Source organism: Prunus avium, chromosome 2 (assembly GCF_965620075.1).
Source record: "Prunus avium chromosome 2, drPruAviu1.hap1.1, whole genome shotgun sequence".
Lineage (NCBI taxonomy): Eukaryota > Viridiplantae > Streptophyta > Magnoliopsida > Rosales > Rosaceae > Prunus > Prunus avium.
This window is the reverse complement of record NC_142285.1, coordinates 34,449,070-34,466,540: the sequence shown is the minus strand read 5'-3', so window position 1 is coordinate 34,466,540 and position 17,471 is coordinate 34,449,070. Positions and strand designations below refer to the sequence as shown.

The 17,471-nt window shown below is 36.5% G+C and overlaps 3 protein-coding genes across 10 annotated transcripts; 1 reads left to right on the top strand and 2 right to left on the bottom strand.

Annotated features, from left to right (window-relative positions):
* Positions 1-913: 913 nt before the first annotated feature.
* Positions 914-5,192, bottom strand: LOC110744665 (uncharacterized). Of its 6 annotated transcripts, XM_088249232.1 has the most exons (8): positions 4,655-5,192; positions 4,513-4,553; positions 3,256-3,369; positions 2,305-2,329; positions 2,036-2,178; positions 1,816-1,935; positions 1,460-1,562; positions 914-1,379 (listed from the first exon to the last, which is right to left on the bottom strand). In XM_088249232.1, the coding sequence occupies exons 5-8, from the start codon at positions 2,128-2,130 to the stop codon at positions 1,131-1,133; spliced, it is 567 nt and encodes a 188-aa protein (XP_088105358.1). In that variant the 5' UTR covers positions 2,131-2,178; positions 2,305-2,329; positions 3,256-3,369; positions 4,513-4,553; positions 4,655-5,192; the 3' UTR covers positions 914-1,130. The 6 variants fall into 6 exon arrangements, with proteins under 6 accessions (XP_088105358.1, XP_021800360.1, XP_088105359.1 ...); XM_021944668.2 differs by lacking the exon at positions 2,305-2,329; XM_088249233.1 differs by lacking the exon at positions 2,305-2,329 and having other exon boundaries at positions 2,036-2,171.
* A 1,033-nt stretch (positions 5,193-6,225) lies between these two features.
* Positions 6,226-8,912, bottom strand: LOC110744657 (aquaporin PIP1-3). Its single transcript, XM_021944645.2, has 4 exons — positions 8,462-8,912; positions 7,510-7,805; positions 6,592-6,732; positions 6,226-6,497 (listed from the first exon to the last, which is right to left on the bottom strand). Exons 1-4 carry the CDS (start codon positions 8,787-8,789, stop codon positions 6,402-6,404), a joined length of 861 nt encoding a protein of 286 aa, XP_021800337.1. The 5' UTR covers positions 8,790-8,912; the 3' UTR covers positions 6,226-6,401.
* Positions 8,913-12,444: 3,532 nt separating this feature from the next.
* On the top strand, positions 12,445-17,384 carry LOC110744647 (SKP1-like protein 21). 3 transcript variants are annotated; one of them, XM_021944638.2, is made up of 10 exons: positions 12,447-12,618; positions 13,095-13,252; positions 13,634-13,858; positions 14,053-14,244; positions 14,330-14,440; positions 14,566-14,644; positions 14,968-15,068; positions 15,174-15,352; positions 16,237-16,370; positions 17,050-17,384. In XM_021944638.2, coding segments are annotated over exons 2-10 (1,059 nt in total). In that variant the 5' UTR covers positions 12,447-12,618; positions 13,095-13,216; the 3' UTR covers positions 17,052-17,384. The 3 variants fall into 3 exon arrangements, with proteins under 3 accessions (XP_088105357.1, XP_021800330.1, XP_088105356.1); XM_088249231.1 differs by lacking the exon at positions 13,095-13,252 and having other exon boundaries at positions 12,445-12,618; XM_088249230.1 differs by lacking the exons at positions 12,447-12,618; positions 13,095-13,252 and having other exon boundaries at positions 13,580-13,858.
* Positions 17,385-17,471: the final 87 nt, after the last annotated feature.

The following is a 17,471-nucleotide window of genomic DNA, read 5'->3' as shown; positions in this document are numbered from 1 at the left end:
ATGCAATTATCACATCTACACCTTAATCATAATCAACCGCGGAGATGACTTTTGAGACCGATTGATGCACACAACAACCCGACAGTTGCACACGTGGCAGCGAGCAACCATTGCTCTCTTGTTGATGCATATAAATTTCACTTTGCATCAACGATTAAAAGTCGTCCACTAGCAAAATCAAAGCATAGAAGCTCTCACAAGTTTATTAGTTAGTTTGTTCTCCTTTAACCATATTCGCCATGCTCAACTGTCGACTGTAAATTCGTTTGACATCATAACGGTTAAAAACAGTAGTTTCTGTCGGGGATTCAGTCTATGAAATGATAGATTTGTTGATAGGATACAGTGGACCACCCTGCAATAAATTTCAAGTCGAATCTTTCAAAGCTGTGACAAAAGATTTTATGGAAGGCTGAGAAGCCTTTTACCTGGAAATGCATACATTCAATAGACGCATTAAATACTAGTTGAATTATGTATGTCATTGCCAGCCAGCCTAGCCATTTAGACCTCATTAAATGAGAGATGTTGGATTGAATTGAACCAACCTCTTGATCACATTGTAAACCACAATATCCACTAGTCATGCATAAAAACTTGTGTGAAACGGTGATAGCAATCATGGAATGTAACAAGTGTTTCTCACTAGCCATGAGCCCTGCTACTATTAGTGATGTGTTCTACATTGTCCTTTATTATATACCTGCACACAAAATCTACTCTTCTAAAAATTGTTTGGTAGCAGTCTGAAACCTGAAGCCTAATGACAATTCAATTGCCATACTGCAACTTGGCTTGGAAAGCAATGGGACTTGAAAAAGTAGACTCATATCAAATCCCTAAACCAAGAGGTTAAACCTTCCAAATCCAAACACTCGCAATATGTATTGTTGAGTAGGGGTTAGGAAAAGAGTTGAACACGCACGACACAGTGTAACCTCCATATAATGCCAATTTCACAAATGTATAGCATTTCTCTAACCTTCGAGAAAAGGGTGCGAAAGAAAAATATTTGAAAAGAATACTTTCAACACACTTGTCTAATACCTGATCAAAAGCTAAAGTCAATATAACAAATCTCGGGAGGCTAACTAACCAAAATTATTATTAAAGGATGGCACATTAAGTTATCAGGAACCTCCTTCCCCTCGGAGTCTGTCCTGCCTCTCGGCTGCATGCTCCTCTTGCAATTTCCTCAAAATTTGCCTAATCCTGGGATTGAAAAAACGGTCGCGAACATACTTCTTTTCCTCAGCTTGTATCTCCTTGACGGCGCTGGGATATGGGTTGGGAGGAGGCTTCTTCCCTTGAAGGCGTGCAATTTTCTTCAAGCGAGAATATGCCATTTTCTTTCCTTTTCTCTCCATACAGTATTCCATCTAGAAGACGACATGAAAAAACAGTTAGAAACAACTTAGAAACGCGAATACAGTCAGGGACAGGAAACGCGAATACATACATCAGCTACTGCCATTGCCTCCTGCTCAGAAACCCCTTGGTCTTTCAACTCAAGCACCCTCAAACCAAATATACGGGCTGGAGGAGGATCAAAAGCAGAAAACCTGTTCAAACATAATTGCTATGTTACTATGTCGTGTGTTTTCTGATAACAAGTTAATATGTCTTTCTGATTCACACAACATATTCAATTCTGAAATACTAATCACATTTGTCTGCCAAGGATAAATTATGAAAACACCCCATTTGTAATGAGACCAGAACTCATTTGCTCACACACTAAGAGACTGATAGCACATGAAATGAAGAGGAACATGAACACCGAGTACTGCAACAAAAAACAAAGATAAACCATACTTGATGGCATCCTCATGTTTGGAATCTGGATGCTTTTTGAAAAACTTCTTTATGTAGACATCCTCTGGGAGTGTGATTTTCTGAATTGCATCTGCTCGAGGAAATGTTACAGGCGGTACCCTGAGAAATTCCCAAAACATTATGTTTTCAAAAATTAAATAAAAAATATAAGAAAATGCATTCCAAGAATCACAGAATGTTGAGAAAGAGAGGGACAAACCGTTCCATGGCTTTGAGCCAAACAGGCTCAGCCTTGGCCAGGCCCTTCACCAGCTTTCTGGTTCTTGTAAGTAAATCTCCTTTCATGAACGACATAGTTGCCTTCCTTCAGTTCTCCAGCTATGATTTATTTCTACCTAGAAACTAGAAAGCAGTAGATGAACTCAGCCATGCACTACGCTGTTTAGTTGACTTAGAAGATTAGGGTTTTTGTTTAGTGTTTCCATATTAAAATTATTTGTATTAACAACCGAAAGAAAAAACACAAACCTCTACTGTAATAGGCGCGCTTTTCCTATAATATGTACATAAAATTATGTAAGGCAATTTATAAAAATTTCTCATAAACCGTTATAAGAGAAAGTATGAGCTCTTCCTAGTGATAGAAACTCAGAAAATGACAAGACAAAAATATTCTGGAATCAAGATAACAACCAAGTATTTGAACAAAAGAAATATTCAAAAGTGTACCAATGCGAATCTGTTGCCCAAAAACAAAAAAAGGAGGAAGATTGCGTGATAATATAAGCAAACGCTTCAGAAGAAAACTGGAGATTGAATTAAAAGCACAACCGAAATATTAAAACAAGAATTCATCTTTGGAACTTGGATGACTTAACAATACTACAGCACAAAGAGACTTCCACGACACACAGCCTTCCATTGTCTAATAAAACCCCATTTAAACTACCCCCGGTATCATCACCAATTCAACTACCCCGGAATCATCATTTTTTTAAAAAAATTACCAAACCACTTGAGAGATATTCCAAAGATAAACTAACTACAAAAACCAGCAAAAACCCATCCAAAATCCATCAATACTCATCCGGATTATTTAGAAAAAACTGGCAGACAATCAATTGATAACAGATTTAATCAAAACCCACTAATCCCACATCCAAAGTTCAAATCTTTCAGTAAATTTTAGGAGAACAGTACCTACCCACTTCACCAAATTGCTCTTAGGAGCTAGCAGATTAAAAAGAAAACATTTTTAAGACTGTAACTCAAGGAAAAATCGAAGCTTTACATGGGTACAATTTACTTATCAGAGAAAGGCATCCCAGCACAAGATCAACAATTATAAAGCAAGGTCCATTTCCGAGAATTGAATATGCATCAGGAAGAATGAAACCAAATGACAGAAACATATAATTACGTTATTAGAAAACCGAGACAGTGAATTTGAAAGGCTGTCGAAGGAGGAGTTGCTATTACCTGCTAGTGGTGGCGTGAGGTTGAGAGATGGAGAAATATCGAACGAGAAAAGTTGCAAACGACTGTCAGTAGGCTAAAGTTCAAGGTGGAGTTTGGAGTTTGGGCTTGGGTCAGCTAAACATCAGAAAATTTGAAAGGCCCACGTTAGGAAAATGAAAACTATTTTAATTTTTTGTTTATATTCTATATACTTTTTCTCATCCTTTCTTCACCCCTTCTAACATTTGCTCTGAATTTCCTCTCCTTTTTTTTTATTCCAAATAAATCCATTTTCAGAAAATTGGGCCAACTTTTGCTCTCTTTTGATTTTTCCTGTCTTTTGTCGATCATTTTATGTACATTTTATAAATTGCCTTACATAATTTTATGTACTTGGTTGTTATCTTGATTCCAGAATATTTTTGTCTTGTCATTTTCTGAGTTTCTATCACTAGGAAGAGCTCATACTTTCTCTTATAACGGTTTATGAGAAATTTTTATAAATTGCCTTACATAACTTTCTCTTATACTTTCTCTTATACCAAAATAATCTGAAACTGGCTTTCCAATATCTTCATTATCCGTTTGCACATATACAAAGATAAGCTGCAAGTAACCACACATAAATTTAAGAGAACATATACATATAAGACTAAAGAATTTGGATTAAATTCTGTCTTCATTATAATACTGCATGTACAAAGATCAGAACAAACAAAACAACGTCACTGGAAATTAATAGACAATGGCAAATCTACTTGAAGGGCAATGTTGCTGAAATAAGACTGCATTTATTTATTTTTCTTATTACTTTTATATGAAACAATATTTCATCAATATGAAGAGCTGAATACAAACTGAAATACAAAAGTTCCAGAGGCACATCCAACCCCCCACCCCCCTTCTCTTCCCTAATGTTGTCAAAAATCTAATATCTGATATGGACAAGTGCGGACAATTTCGCGAACAAGAGAAGAAGGATAATTGATATCATCACAAACAAACCACAAATCATCATAAAACTTAAATTATTACTCAATATCTAACATAAATAATTTCTGTGTGTAAACTACAAATAAAAAAGCAACCACAAATAACAAATAAAACTACCACCAAAAATAACAAATAAAACAACAACTGAAAACCACAAATAAATCAAACAGCAACAAAAAAATCACTTCTGTCCCAAAATCAATTCTATGATCCTAGATATTACCAGAAATTACAACAACACCATAAATAAATCAAACAACAACAGAGTCAGATCAGAGAAATTACCTAGAGCAAGCCAATCGTTTCCTATGATCCCAAAATCGATTCTGTCCACCAAAAATCACAACAAAGTCAGATCAGATAAATAGAATTAACAAAAATTGTCAAATCCCTAAATTTTTTAATTAGGGTTTACACATATTAATACCTCAAACTGAGAGAGCAAGAGAGAGCAGCTGAGAGAGATCGAGTGAGGAAAATCTGGAAAAAAAAAAAGAGGAACTGAGAGGCAGAGGCGAAAGAGACGAGTGATGAAAGAGAGTGGGTGACTGAGAGATCGTGTGAGGAAAAATCAAGTGAGGAAAACTCGAAGAAGAGAGCGTGACAACTGAGAGAGAGTAAGAGTGACAGAGAGAGAGAGCGAAAGAGGGTGCGAGTCACTGAGAGAGAGAGAGCGCGAGATTGGCTGAGAGAGAGAGAGCGAGCGTGACAGAGAGAGAGAGAGCGAGCGGGACAGAGAGAGAGCCACGAAGAAGAAGAGAGGCAAGCGTGGAAGAAGAAGACATGCGAGGGTGGAAGAAGAAGTCGACGATTTGGTTTGGGGAGAGATGGTTGAGTGAGAGGTCGATCTGGTGTTAGGTTAGGGTTTGGCGACTCGAAGAAGAAGACAGACTCGAAGAAGAAGAGAGGAGAGTAGAGAGCGAAGTGAAAAAAAAAATTGAGCGGCTGAAGTGAAATGTTAGGGGCCGTTTGGTTCATGGGAAAGGAGGCATAGGAATGGGAATTCAATTGCTTTCCCATGTTTGGTAAGTCCGGGAATGGGAAACGGATTCCTGACACATGGGAAAGTAGGGGGGAAAGTGATGCCCCCCTCTTAACTTGGGTTTTGCTTTCCCTCCTCATGGGAAAGTTTGGGAAAATGTGCCAACATTCAATGCACAATTTTCATGACTATTTTGTCCCTATGAACAATTTATAATTACAACGTATCATTAAATGCATTATTTTTTTATTTGATTTAATATGGGTATAATTGGAAAATTATACAAATTTTGTTTTCCATTCCTACTCAAAACAAATATGGGAAAGGAAACAAAGTGAAATCTCCCGATTACTTTCCCAACATTACCAAACGTGGGAAAGGAATCTTTCATTCCCATTCCTTGGGAAATGACATGGGAATTGATTTCCCCTCAAATCCATTCCGTGAACCAAACGGGGCCTTAGGGTTTCGCGAGATCGGGTGTGGCAAGGCTTACGGTTGGGATAAAATGGACGAATCAGGCGCTGCCATGTGTATTATTTAAAAAAATAATAATATAATTAAAAAAGTTCGGCCCGGTCCGGTTTTCGCCGATTTGGAGAAAATTAAACCGACTCAACCCGGTTCCTGGCCGGTTCGGCCGGTTTTTTTACCGATTCTTGCATTTTTAACTATAAAAACCGAACCAAACCACTTAAAGCAATCCGGTTCGGGCGGGTTTTCGGTAATAATGCCCACCCCTATGTCTTTGTGTCACATTACAAGTTAACCTTCTGTGTTTTTATTATTTCCCATGATCTAAGATCTTATTCTGATGATTAAACCATTAAAAGGCGAGTTTACAGTGACTAATCTAATTCCAGGGTTGTTTAACATCTTATAAATCAGGAAGCATACAACTTCAAGCTAGCTTGCCCTTCTCTTTCTTTTTTTCTTTTTCTCTGGTCAGCCACCCCGGCTAAACCTTACGGTATCAAGGAGATGAACTTGGTGAAGACTAATTAATGCAACAAGGATTACCACAATGAAAGTATAAATTAAATAAAGCTCTCCATTAATGTAACAAGGCAAATAACTTATGCACAATAACACCCCAAATATTCCACTCTCCACATCTGAACATAGTGAAAGCAATAATATAATCGTTGCTGCATAAGACACAAGGCTGAACGGCGAGACACAAGACAACTTCTCAATCCCTGGTCTTGAATGGGATGGCTCTGATGACTATCTGATGGTAGAGTGCAGCAAGTGCAGCTCCAATGAATGGTCCCACCCAGAAGATCCACTGAAACACAAGAAAATCATCCCAGGTTTAAGACATATAATCTCAACCACACGTTTAGATGTAACTTCAAATGATGTTTAACAGGTTTACTCACATGATCATTCCATGCATGGTCCTTGTTGTAGATGATGGCAGCCCCAAGGCTCCTAGCAGGGTTGATGCCGGTTCCGGTGATGGGGATGGTTGCCAAGTGCACCAAGAACACTGCAAACCCGATGGGAAGTGGAGCCAAGATCTGCATTTTAATTCGTTGGTTTAGTAATCAGCTGCAAAAAATAATACCACTTGCAACTTCATGCAAGAATTTCATTATGCAACATAAAATTAAACTCAAGAAATCACTAGATTGAGGAGGTGTGGATACGATACTAGTTGATCAATATGTATATAGTAAAAATCACAAGAAAGAAGATTTTAACTATCTGATTTTTTTGGAATCATAACAGTTTGTGACCCCAAGTACTCCCACAATCAAGTGTGGGGAGTGTGAATAGTGTCGCACCCCCACAAATCCATAAGGAGGTCAGATTCATGAACCACACTGCATTAGTTTTAAATAGAAACCCACTTTTGACTAAAACTTTAGTGCAAAAGGGCCAACTTGCATACAACTTTCAAACAAGGACTTTGATTGAAAGTAATGATGAAGATTAAGAGTGCACTGAAAGTTTAATCCATAAAAAAGTCAGATTCATCAGGCTTATGACATTAGCTTTAAATAGAAAATACTTTATGTTCTACTAAAAATTCAGTGTAAATGAGTCAACCTGCATTGGACTTTCAACCAAATAAGACTTTAAAATTAACAGTGGCTAAGGGTTATCAAAATGGTTAGTTTTACAATAATCTCGCTCCAATTGGGATTATGCCCAGTACTATAGCATTGCAATGAGAATATACGTAGACAGGTATAAAATTGTATCCATGTCACATAGAATCATAAGAGGACAGTGTCGAAACAAGTGGGTAATCAAAAAACCAGGTAAGAAAAGAAAAGGTGAGGTATACTTACAGGGACATGAGAGTCTCTAGCATTTCTCTTGGCATCAGTGGCAGAGAAAACAGTGTACACAAGAACGAAAGTGCCAACAATCTCAGCACCAAGGCCGTCACCCTTGGTATAGCCATGGTTCACCACATTAGCTCCACCTCCCCGCAACTCATACTGGTTCTTTTGGAACCCCTTCACCACCCCAGCACCAGCAATTGCCCCTAGGGTTTGCATGACTATATAGAATACAGCTCTGGTCAGGGAGAGCTTCCTTGCTAGGAAGAGACCAAATGTCACAGCTGGGTTTATGTGACCACCTGACCAAATGATCAACAAAGCAAGGTTAATATAATCTTATAACGAATATGATAATTAGTGAGGAAACGAGTATGAGGATATATATATATTCCTTATACTGTAAACGAGCATCAAGGGGATCAGGAACAAAGCTTGCACCTTTAACAAATCCCATTTTTTCACTCTACCATTCTCAGTTTTAGCTGTAATCATACTAACCAAACAGGAATTTAGAGAAATAAGCCTCTGAAATTTCAGATGATCACAATATCTAAACACAAGATCACTTCTTTTTTATTTTTTCTCTTTTAGTAAGTGGTTTCTTTATTTTTCATCAGCAAGCATACAAATGTAAAGTATGGCCAGTAAAACTTTCAGTTACCCAACCAAAACAGAAAATCCACACACAAACATGTCTCCTCCTCTATTTGATTCTCTCTCAGAAAGCAAAAGTAAAAGACGAACTTTTTTTCTTTCTCCATTCTTATTTTTCCTTCCCTCACTTTCCTAGGAACCAAACATAAATTTAAAAAACAACTCAAAATCTTTTTTTTTTTTTGTATATATCATCAACTTATTTTTTTGTAAGACAAAAACAATAAAAGAAAGGAAGCCTGCCAAGTACTAGATCAAACCAAAAGAAAGAAAAATATGAGAGAAAAATAAAGAAATATACCTGAGATACCAGCAGTGCAGTAAACAAGGGCAAAGATGCTACCACCAAAGGCCCAAGCAATTCCCTGAATACCCACAGTAGTACACTTGCTGGGAGATCTAGAAACACCCATGACAGTCAAGACAGTGATGTAGAGGAACAAGAAGGTGGCAATGAACTCAGCAATTCCAGCCCTCCAAAAAGACCAGGACTTGAGCTCACCAGGCTCAAACAGAGGTGCTGGTGGTGGCTCCTTGTAGTCCTTGTCTGTCTGTGCAGATGTCCCTATGGGCTGCCTCTCTGAGAATTTGTTGGCTCCCAGCTTCACATCTTCTTCTTTCCCTTCCATTTCTCTGTTTTCTCTCTCTCTCTCTCTCTCTCTCTCTAGAACTCTGGTTTTGGCCTTCTCTCTCTACAAAGTTGAAAGCTTTGGTTTTTGGAGTGATGATTTGGTTGAGTGAGCAATGGAGTGAGGTTTATAAAGGGAAACAAATATTATGAGTGTGAGCTGTTAAAGCATGTTAAAGAAATGATGAAAAAGCATTTTATTTTTAATTAACCTAAAAATAAAATAAAACTCATTTGCACTTTTTGAGTTGTATTTGCAGAATTGATTAATATATATTCCAGCATAAAACAGAAAATCACTGACACGGGCTCTTTGGTTGGTGAATTATTTGGAACTATTCTGTAATTCTCAAAAGTGGAAGCTTAATTCTTAATCTTAACCATTACTTTAATTCCATGGTAAATAAAAATATTAGTGATAATGGAAATTTCTGGGGGTTTAATCAAGAGATGTTTCTGGAAAGTGCAGAAAAGATGAGGACAGTTGCTGTCTGTCACTATGTCAGGGATGGTGGGGTATCTTTATCTTCCTTGCAGACTCTTTTGGATAAATTAATCTTATTCACTCCACCTTTATGTCTCTTTCCTCCTTGGCTTTTAATCCACTTCTTCAATATTTTAAAGTTTTCATTTTTCTTGGTCTGAAGTATTTTAAACCTCAAGTAACAAATCTGTGGTTAAATTGCTGTCTAAACAATACCATATAAGGGCCTTGTACCACAGTTGCTCAAGAGTATTTATCTCAATGTTTTAGGTTTGATTTCCTTTAGTAATACAAAAATATTTGTACTCACCACTTTAATCTAAGGTGTAAGTTCACTATTTTTTTTAATACTTGACATGCGTTCATAGATATATACATGATTAACTTTTTACTTTAATTTATATAACTATAGTTATGTTTATAAACACATGTCAAGTGTTGAGAAATATAGTGAATATACACATTAAATTAAAGTAGTGAGCAAAAATACTCTCAGTATCACTTTGTATTTTAAAAAAATGATACCATGTGTGGCACCCAATTAGGATCAGAGGGTGTGGTGGATAATAATGACAGGTCTAAAAAGAAGCAAAAGTTGAAACCTTTGGCCAAGGCAATTCATTGTTTATAAAGTAAAGGCAACTTCTTCTGGTGCAGTGTGATTGAAGAACACAAACCCAGAGAAAGAAAGAAAAAGAAGAAGTTGTAAAAATTTTAATGGTCAGGACCGTTGAGAAAAGGACGGCAGCCTAAAAAGCATCAAACTTGTGGACGTTTGTCAAGAATGGGTCTAAATAAAGAAATGGAATATCACGCAACAACATGGAGGACAACAACGGCTACATACTTTACTTAACTTTCATGAAATTAAAAAGTTCCATTGTCCTTTTTTATTCTTTTTTTTTTCAGATAAAATTGAAGTGCTATATCCTTTTCCTAAGCAAAACCTCTCTTATCTTAATTGCCTGCGCTATATAAATAAAATTAAAATTTTGAGATAAAGGTTGTCAAAAATATTGGAGATTTTAAAACTATTATCAGAGATATCTAACTTTCAAATTCTAAGTTTTAAACATCGATTATATAATCAATAATTTAATTTCTCGTTTTGAAATAACGATCATATCCTTCTAAGTGATCAACATTTTCCGATCAAAATAAACACTATCCAAACAATTCAAAGGACATCATTCCAACAACACCACTTTGCACCAATTCTTCCTACAATTTTATGTATCCATTTATTTTCTTTTCCCAAAGTTTGATATCTTATACACAAGAATATTAATATGAATTGGTGATTAAGCAAAGGGTTAATCATTGATCAAAATAATTCTTATCTAGATGTATCAACATTACCCATGCCCTAAATATAATACACACGCAAGAAATGATTGCTAGAAAACATTAATAAGTGGGTAGGACCGAGGGGACCTCACCATGACCTACTCATTCCCCACAGAAAACTGAAAAATCCTTTTGTCATGAGAATTGGTCGGTCGTTCAAAATCCAACTCACACAATTGCTTTGCTCTTGTGGTATGGGCCCCATCTCAATCACTTCGAATCTGTACCCTTCATTTTTATAATCTTCAAAGTTTTCAACCACCACACACTTCACATCGAACCGTCCAAGCAACACCCTGGATCCACGCGGCAGCCATCCGATGTCATGCACTCGCATGTTTTCTTCTTCCACCCAACAAAGCTCAGCCGACCAAACACAAAAACATCATCTGTCTGTCTGTCTGTCTAAACCTGTGAAATGGGGAGCAAAAACTATGCAAAGCTGCAAAATATAGATAGATGCCTGCATTTATGGATGAATTGAGAAAACATGGAGGCAACTAAAACTAGCTGAAATATTTTGTGTTTGTCGATTTGAGTTAAAAAGCTTATGGGCTTAACTACACAAATTGGAAACTGGGGTTCTTCATGGCCCAAATGAAATCATAGAACGTGGGTAATACGAACTCATCCACAACCAAATCCCACCGGCAAAGTAGTTGGTTTGAGGCTCGACAGACGATGAGCATAGTTAGCCAACTGTTCATCTATATAGACCTCGTATAGAGTCCATCGCGATAAAATGATCATTAGGTCTCTTTTGGTGGGTTGGTAGGAACAAAATGATTCCAATTAAAGACAACTAGTGTCCTAACCCATGTTTGGTGCACCAATAAGAATTGTGGATTAGACTCGGATGTTGGACTAATCCAATGTCTGAGTACCGAGTACCGACACAAAATAAAATATAAGTTGATCTCAAGTACCAAGAAGAGAAGAAAAAGGTGGGGGAAGTTGGGAGGGAAAGAAGAGTGCCTGATAAGGTAATTGGCGTAAGTATAAAAGAGTTTCAAAATTATAATTTTGAATCCAATTTCTTTTTTCAAAAATCAAAATTGTCCCTAAAAAAGTTTCAATAATTGTGTTTCGACCCCAATTTTGAAAAATCAATTTCAAAATTGCCCATGCTGTGTCTTGACCATGTTAGGGAGTGTCTTGACTGTGTTCAAGTCCGTTTATTATGTCCAACGCATGTCCGACACTCCTAGAGATGGTAGAAATCCTCGTCGGGTTTAAATGTTGTATATCTTAATAACATAGTGCTGATCAACCAGTTTTTTTTTTTTAATTAGGCTACATTTTATTTGTATAGATACATGTTTCTATTTACTCGACTAACATTAAGAACATATTTAGTGTTGTATATGTGAATTGGTTGTTCTACAAATAAATAAGGGATTTGGGATAGGTTTGATAGAGAATCCCTCGACAGGTACATGGATTCCTCAAAAAAAATTATCAGGGATGGGGGCGGTGACGGGACGGGGATGGAGAGCGGGGACAGGGATGGTATTGTCATACCTGACCCCAAACAGGCCCGTTGCTATTCCTAAACATTCTGTCATTTTAACTAATTAAAGTGTCCGTACAACATAGGTGATACATTGTATGTAAGTTTCTTTCTCGTAATACGTTGTATTGTATATAAGCTTTTCTTTCTTGATATGTTACATGTAAGTTTTTCTCTATTGATAGGATTCACTTCAATTAATGGCTTAAAGTTAACTAAACACTTATAAATGAGTATGAGCCGTAGATTAAAAACATGAATAAACAATCAAACATAAATGACAGAGGTCAGGAAACCCTAACGAAGGCTGACGTGTGAGTGGCAGACGTTTGTATTTTGACGCATTTTCAGACACAAATAAAGTTTTTTTTTCTTTTTTTTTCTTTTCAAATGCATAAATTAAATCGCTTTTTATCCATTTTGGGGTTCGCCGACAACCGCCAAATCTCTGCAATTCAAAGCTCTCGCTATCTGCAATCCGTACTTTAAGTATGTCTCCTTTTTGTGTTAATTGGTTTGTCTGTCTTTTTGCTTTGCTATATGTATTGGTTCTTCTATATATACTTGTTTGGTTGCCGAGAAAGTGCAGGAAAAAGAAATTGGTTGAAAATAACAAAAATTGCGATTAACGCATTAATTCGGAGCTCAGTGTACTGAAATCTTCAGTAAAATGAGTCTTCAATCATCTATCAGTTATAATATTTATCATAATCGATAAACTCAGCTCAGGTACCTAAAAATTGTAAGTTTTATCACATGATTTAGGGAAATATAATAATCAACATCCTATTTCGTTAACTTTGGAAATGAAGGAAATAAGTATGAAGTACAGATTTTGTTAAAAAATATTGGAAATGGTTGTTTCATGGCATGTAAGAGCTGTGTTGTTTAATTTGTGTTAGATAAAAATTTGGGCAAGTTTTACACAGAAGGGCTGCTGATGATAATGTTGTTTGACTTGACAGGAAATAACGGTGGACAAGTTAAATTAGTTTGCATATGAGCCTCATTGCTTAAGAAGCATAAAGTTATTTTCTTTTGCCTGATGCACTCCAGTTTTTAAGTCTCAGAACTTGGCTTTGTACAAATGTCAGAAGGTGACATGGCTGTTATTAAACCTGAGGTAGAATAACTCTGTCATTGTGTGTTTTTCCTGCTTCTGTTTGCCCCTCCCCCCCTATTTTCCGATTAAGTTATGTCCTCTTTGTCTAGTGTTTAGTAGATCAATGAATTTTATTTATTTTTCGTTCCAAAAAAAAAAAAAATTTTATTTATTTTCTTCAAGCCATAGTTCTATCAATTGTTTCCTATATATTTTCCCATTTGAATGCTTGTAGCTGCCTTCACTTGTGGGGTGTTAGTTTGTTTTCTTTTTTTGTTTCTTTCTTTGGAGGGGGAGGTGAGGGTGGGCGGGTTGTGTATATGTTTGCTGCTTTTATTTTTCTTTGTAATGTTGAGACTTAAAAGCTATTCTGAAGTCACACTGGTGCCAACTGATTCTCAGATGATGAAGTCTTATATCTGGCTTCAGACTGCTGATGGTTCAATCCAACAAGTGGAACAAGAGGTTGCCATGTTTTGCCCCATGATATGTCAAGAGAATATACAAAAAGGGATGGGATCTTCCAAGAACCATGCAATATCTCTTCCGGAAAGAGTCAATACTTCCATGTTGAGCCTAATTATTGATTACTGCAGGTTTCATCAAGTACCAGGTCGCTCGAACAAGGTTCTACATGTTGTTGGAATGTCATTTTCTTTTTTCCGAGTCTATGTTCTTTCCTTGCTCTTGCCTACGGCTACTGTACATGAATTTGAGCTACTGAAGACAATTATCTTCCACCTGCAGTGGATTAAATGTTTCCTCTGATGCTGGTGTAAAGTTCACATGGTCTTATGACTTGGGGCCATTGGTTTGTGTAGGAATGCAAGGCTTTTGATGAAAAATACATCCGAATGGACACAAAAAAGCTCTGTGAGCTGACTTCAGCTGCTGACAGCCTCCAATTAAAGCCGTTGGTTGATCTTACCAGTCGTGCTCTTGCACGAATAATTGAAGGGAAAACACCTGAGGAGATACGTGAGATATTTCATCTGCCTGATGATCTTACAGAGGTCTCTGGTGCTTGAGATATCTGTGTATGCTTAGAAAAACTTGCTTCTTCTTTGTTGTTTTTAACAAAATTAAGAAATCATCCAGGAAGAGAAGTTGGAGCCTTTGAAAAATTCAACTGACGATCCACGTATCCGGCTTTTGAATCGACTATATGCACGAAAGAGAAGAGAACTTCAGGAAAGAGAGAAATTGAAGGTGAATTTGGTGTTCGATAAATTTGCATTGAAAGGCTTTACGTAATGTAATTGCTGGATTTATACTATGCTAAACAATTCATCCTTCTTGATAGTAGTCATGATTGAACCTTCCATACTTTTCAGAATGCTGAGCTTGAAGAAGAGCGAAGCGATGACCGTTCAGTTGATGATCTCTTGTCCTTCATTAATGGAGAAATTGGAGGTATACTTGAGTAATTGCTTTCTTGTGCCTTCACTGCTTACTTATTGCGTTTCTATTTTTCAATAAATGAGGACATTTTACCACTTTTTGACTAGTTGGAACTAACATTGAACGACCTTGTAGTTCCAAGGTACCCAATTGCACTCCTATGGAGACATACTTGATACTAATATTTTCAGGATTGATTTGCCCACATTATACTGTACTTGGAGTACTTAAGATTCCATTGAAATGGGATTTGAAGTCTAGTGTCTTAGTCGTCTATTTTCTACTTTATTTCCTTTTGAAGGCCTCATTGGAGGTAAGGAAATTCTGTTTCACAGATTCCAAGGGGATTAAAACTTCCAAGAACAAAAAGAAGAATCGTAGAAGAAAAGATCAACAAAAAAACACTTGTCTATATGAGGCTAATGAAATCCATGAGGTTCGAATCACTAATTTTCTCTTCAACTTCTTATGCATTTCCGCTTGAGTTGTTAGGTAGCCGAATTTTTTTATAATTCTTTGTCCTTTCCCCCGAATGTTGTAGGAGTCGAGCAATCTTAAGTTTGCTTGCCCCGGTGATGAAGTCAACAAATTTAGAGCCAGTCCTAGTTTGACATTAAAGCTACAAGATCTAAATGATGACAGCCTGGAGGATATGGTTGAGTTTGATGATGGTGATATTGATGATGAGATTGATCCTGCGTTAAAGGAAAAAATTGATAGGTTTGTCTGCAACTATCTTGGGTTATTAAATGGTTATACCAAAAACAATACTTTTTTCTATTCAAATATCAGTTGATGAAAATTATTACATCGAACAATATGAGGAAAAAAAAAGTACTTAATTGACCTGAGTGGCTATAACTTTGTCAATGCTGAGTTTAGTTAAAGAAAGCTTAAGGAAACGGAATGCTGCAATTCGTTAGACTTATAGTGCAACTTCCTTACATTTTTATGGACACCATGAAGATATGCAATGAGAAGATGAAATTTGATACCTGCGAAATAGTTTCAAATTGTCATCTGTTTTTCAGTGTTCCAAAATTTTCTTAAAAACCAACTAGCTATTAGTCTAGTGGTATTTCTCTCCACTTTGTTGGAAAATATCCCAAGTTTGAATCCTCTCTCACCCAAATAAAAAAAATAAAAAATTTGCTTAAGAAAGTTTCACTGTTAAAGAAATGAGTAAACTTTGTAGACAATGTACTGCATTTTTCTGTTTCTTATATTACTGTTTGTAGATTATTGTAAATGAATTCCTATATATAATGCTGTTCTGAAAAGATCTTGGTTTGTGGGTATCTGAGCATGATAGTTGTGTGGACATTTTAAATATATTTCTGCTACGTTTCTCATAAAAAATTAGCTCTCATTTTGGTTGTCAACATTAAATATATATTTTAGCAGTTGTGAAACATGCTTCAGGACTGCCTGCAAGCCTTTGTCAATATGTCAGTTTTATTTCATGTCCTAAAGAGTAAGTTGTATTAACTGGAAATTTCAAGTTGCGTCTTCCACCATGGTTGTGCATGTAAAACATAGAGCGAAAGAGAGAGAGTTCTGCCTTGTTCCTACTGTTACATATTCTCTTGTATCTTTTGGTTCAGGGAGGTTGAAGATTTTGCTAGGAGATTAAATTCAGACTGGCCTCAAAGGATACAAGAGATTCTTGCTTTGGGTCAGGAAAGGAGGCGGGTACCAGTTTCCATTAACGGAAGGGATTCTATAAGAAGATATGCTTGTATGTTCTGTTTCCTTTTTCACTTTTTTCTCCCTTTTCTGAAGCTTTTACAGTTGTTTTTTCCTCTATATACTCTTGTTACACAAGTAATCAATCTGTGCTAAGATATTTTCCTGCTTTTGTTTTGTTAGTATAAGTTTACAAATGCAATAGTTTTATGTATGTTTGAGACTTACATGTTTATCCTTTCAAATAGCCTTTGAACCTAATGAAACGTTCTCTGGATGAGTGCTGCGGTTCAGTCCCTGGCGGGTTTCTGAAATTTGCACTTACCCAGAAAAAAATTGGTTTTTGTGTTTCATCTTTGTTATATTATAATTATATCTATAAAAGTAAAATAGTTTTGGAGCTGAAAGTTGGAAAAATATTATCTATTTCCTTATTGCCTACATGCTGTTTACCAAATCACTCACGTTTTCTTGGGCTGATGCTTTTTTATAGAATCTCTTTTATCATTCTGGCTGTTCATGTTTGGGAGCTGTTTTTCTGTCAAATCCTAAATGATTGATCAATATTTCAATATGTTTTATAAACTCTCTTTTTTGGAACTCCTGAGTGGATATCTGTTTTATCTGCTTCTGAGTTGTGTGTTCTTCACTGAGTGCATATCTGTTTTAGAGCTGTTACTCATTTAACGTTGTGTTCCGGATAACTCATCTTTTTCCTCTTGTGCATACAGGAGGACATCCAGAGCGGAAATGGTTCTTATAAACAGAATATCCCTATATCGGCCAGTGGCTGGAACAATTTTGACCAGATGCTAACAGGCTTCTAAGAGTTACTATTCTCATTTATTTGGCTCCAAACATGACTTTTTTCTTCGGTTGTTGGGGTAATTAGGCTGCAATTGGATTCTGGGGCAACTGTTTGTACTTTTAGGGGAACAAATAAATCAAAAGTAGTAATTTGTTGTCTTGTCATGAGCTAAATTTGCTCGGTTATCAAAAGCTTGTATGAGGTTATTGGTTGTCTACCCTCGTTGAATAATTATTCTATCTTATTTTATTTTCGCAACAGCTCAGAATAAGTTTTGAGGCATGCCCTCCCTTTAGCATGAGTGAACAGAGATTGTAACTGCATGGATGATGAGCGTGTTCAAGC

Bases quoted from the DNA above. Each gene is read 5' to 3' on its own strand.
- LOC110744657 (XM_021944645.2), bottom strand. From the start codon at position 8,789: ATGGAAGGGAAAGAAGAAGATGTGAAGCTGGGAGCCAACAAATTCTCA. The intron at 7,806-8,461 runs GTATATTTCTTT...TCATTTGGTCAG, and splicing joins CTGCACTGCTGGTATCTCAG to GTGGTCACATAAACCCAGCT. The intron at 6,733-7,509 runs GTAAGTATACCT...ATTAAAATGCAG, and splicing joins CTAGAGACTCTCATGTCCCT to ATCTTGGCTCCACTTCCCAT.
- LOC110744665 (XM_088249232.1), bottom strand. From the start codon at position 2,130: ATGTCGTTCATGAAAGGAGATTTACTTACAAGAACCAGAAAGCTGGTG. The intron at 1,936-2,035 runs GTTTGTCCCTCT...GGAATTTCTCAG, and splicing joins TGGCTCAAAGCCATGGAACG to GGTACCGCCTGTAACATTTC. The intron at 1,380-1,459 runs GTATGTATTCGC...GTCGTCTTCTAG, and splicing joins AGGCAATGGCAGTAGCTGAT to ATGGAATACTGTATGGAGAG.
- LOC110744647 (XM_088249230.1), top strand. From the start codon at position 13,580: ATGTTGAGACTTAAAAGCTATTCTGAAGTCACACTGGTGCCAACTGAT. The intron at 13,859-14,052 runs GTTCTACATGTT...TGGTTTGTGTAG, and splicing joins TACCAGGTCGCTCGAACAAG to GAATGCAAGGCTTTTGATGA. The intron at 14,245-14,329 runs GTCTCTGGTGCT...GAAATCATCCAG, and splicing joins TGCCTGATGATCTTACAGAG to GAAGAGAAGTTGGAGCCTTT.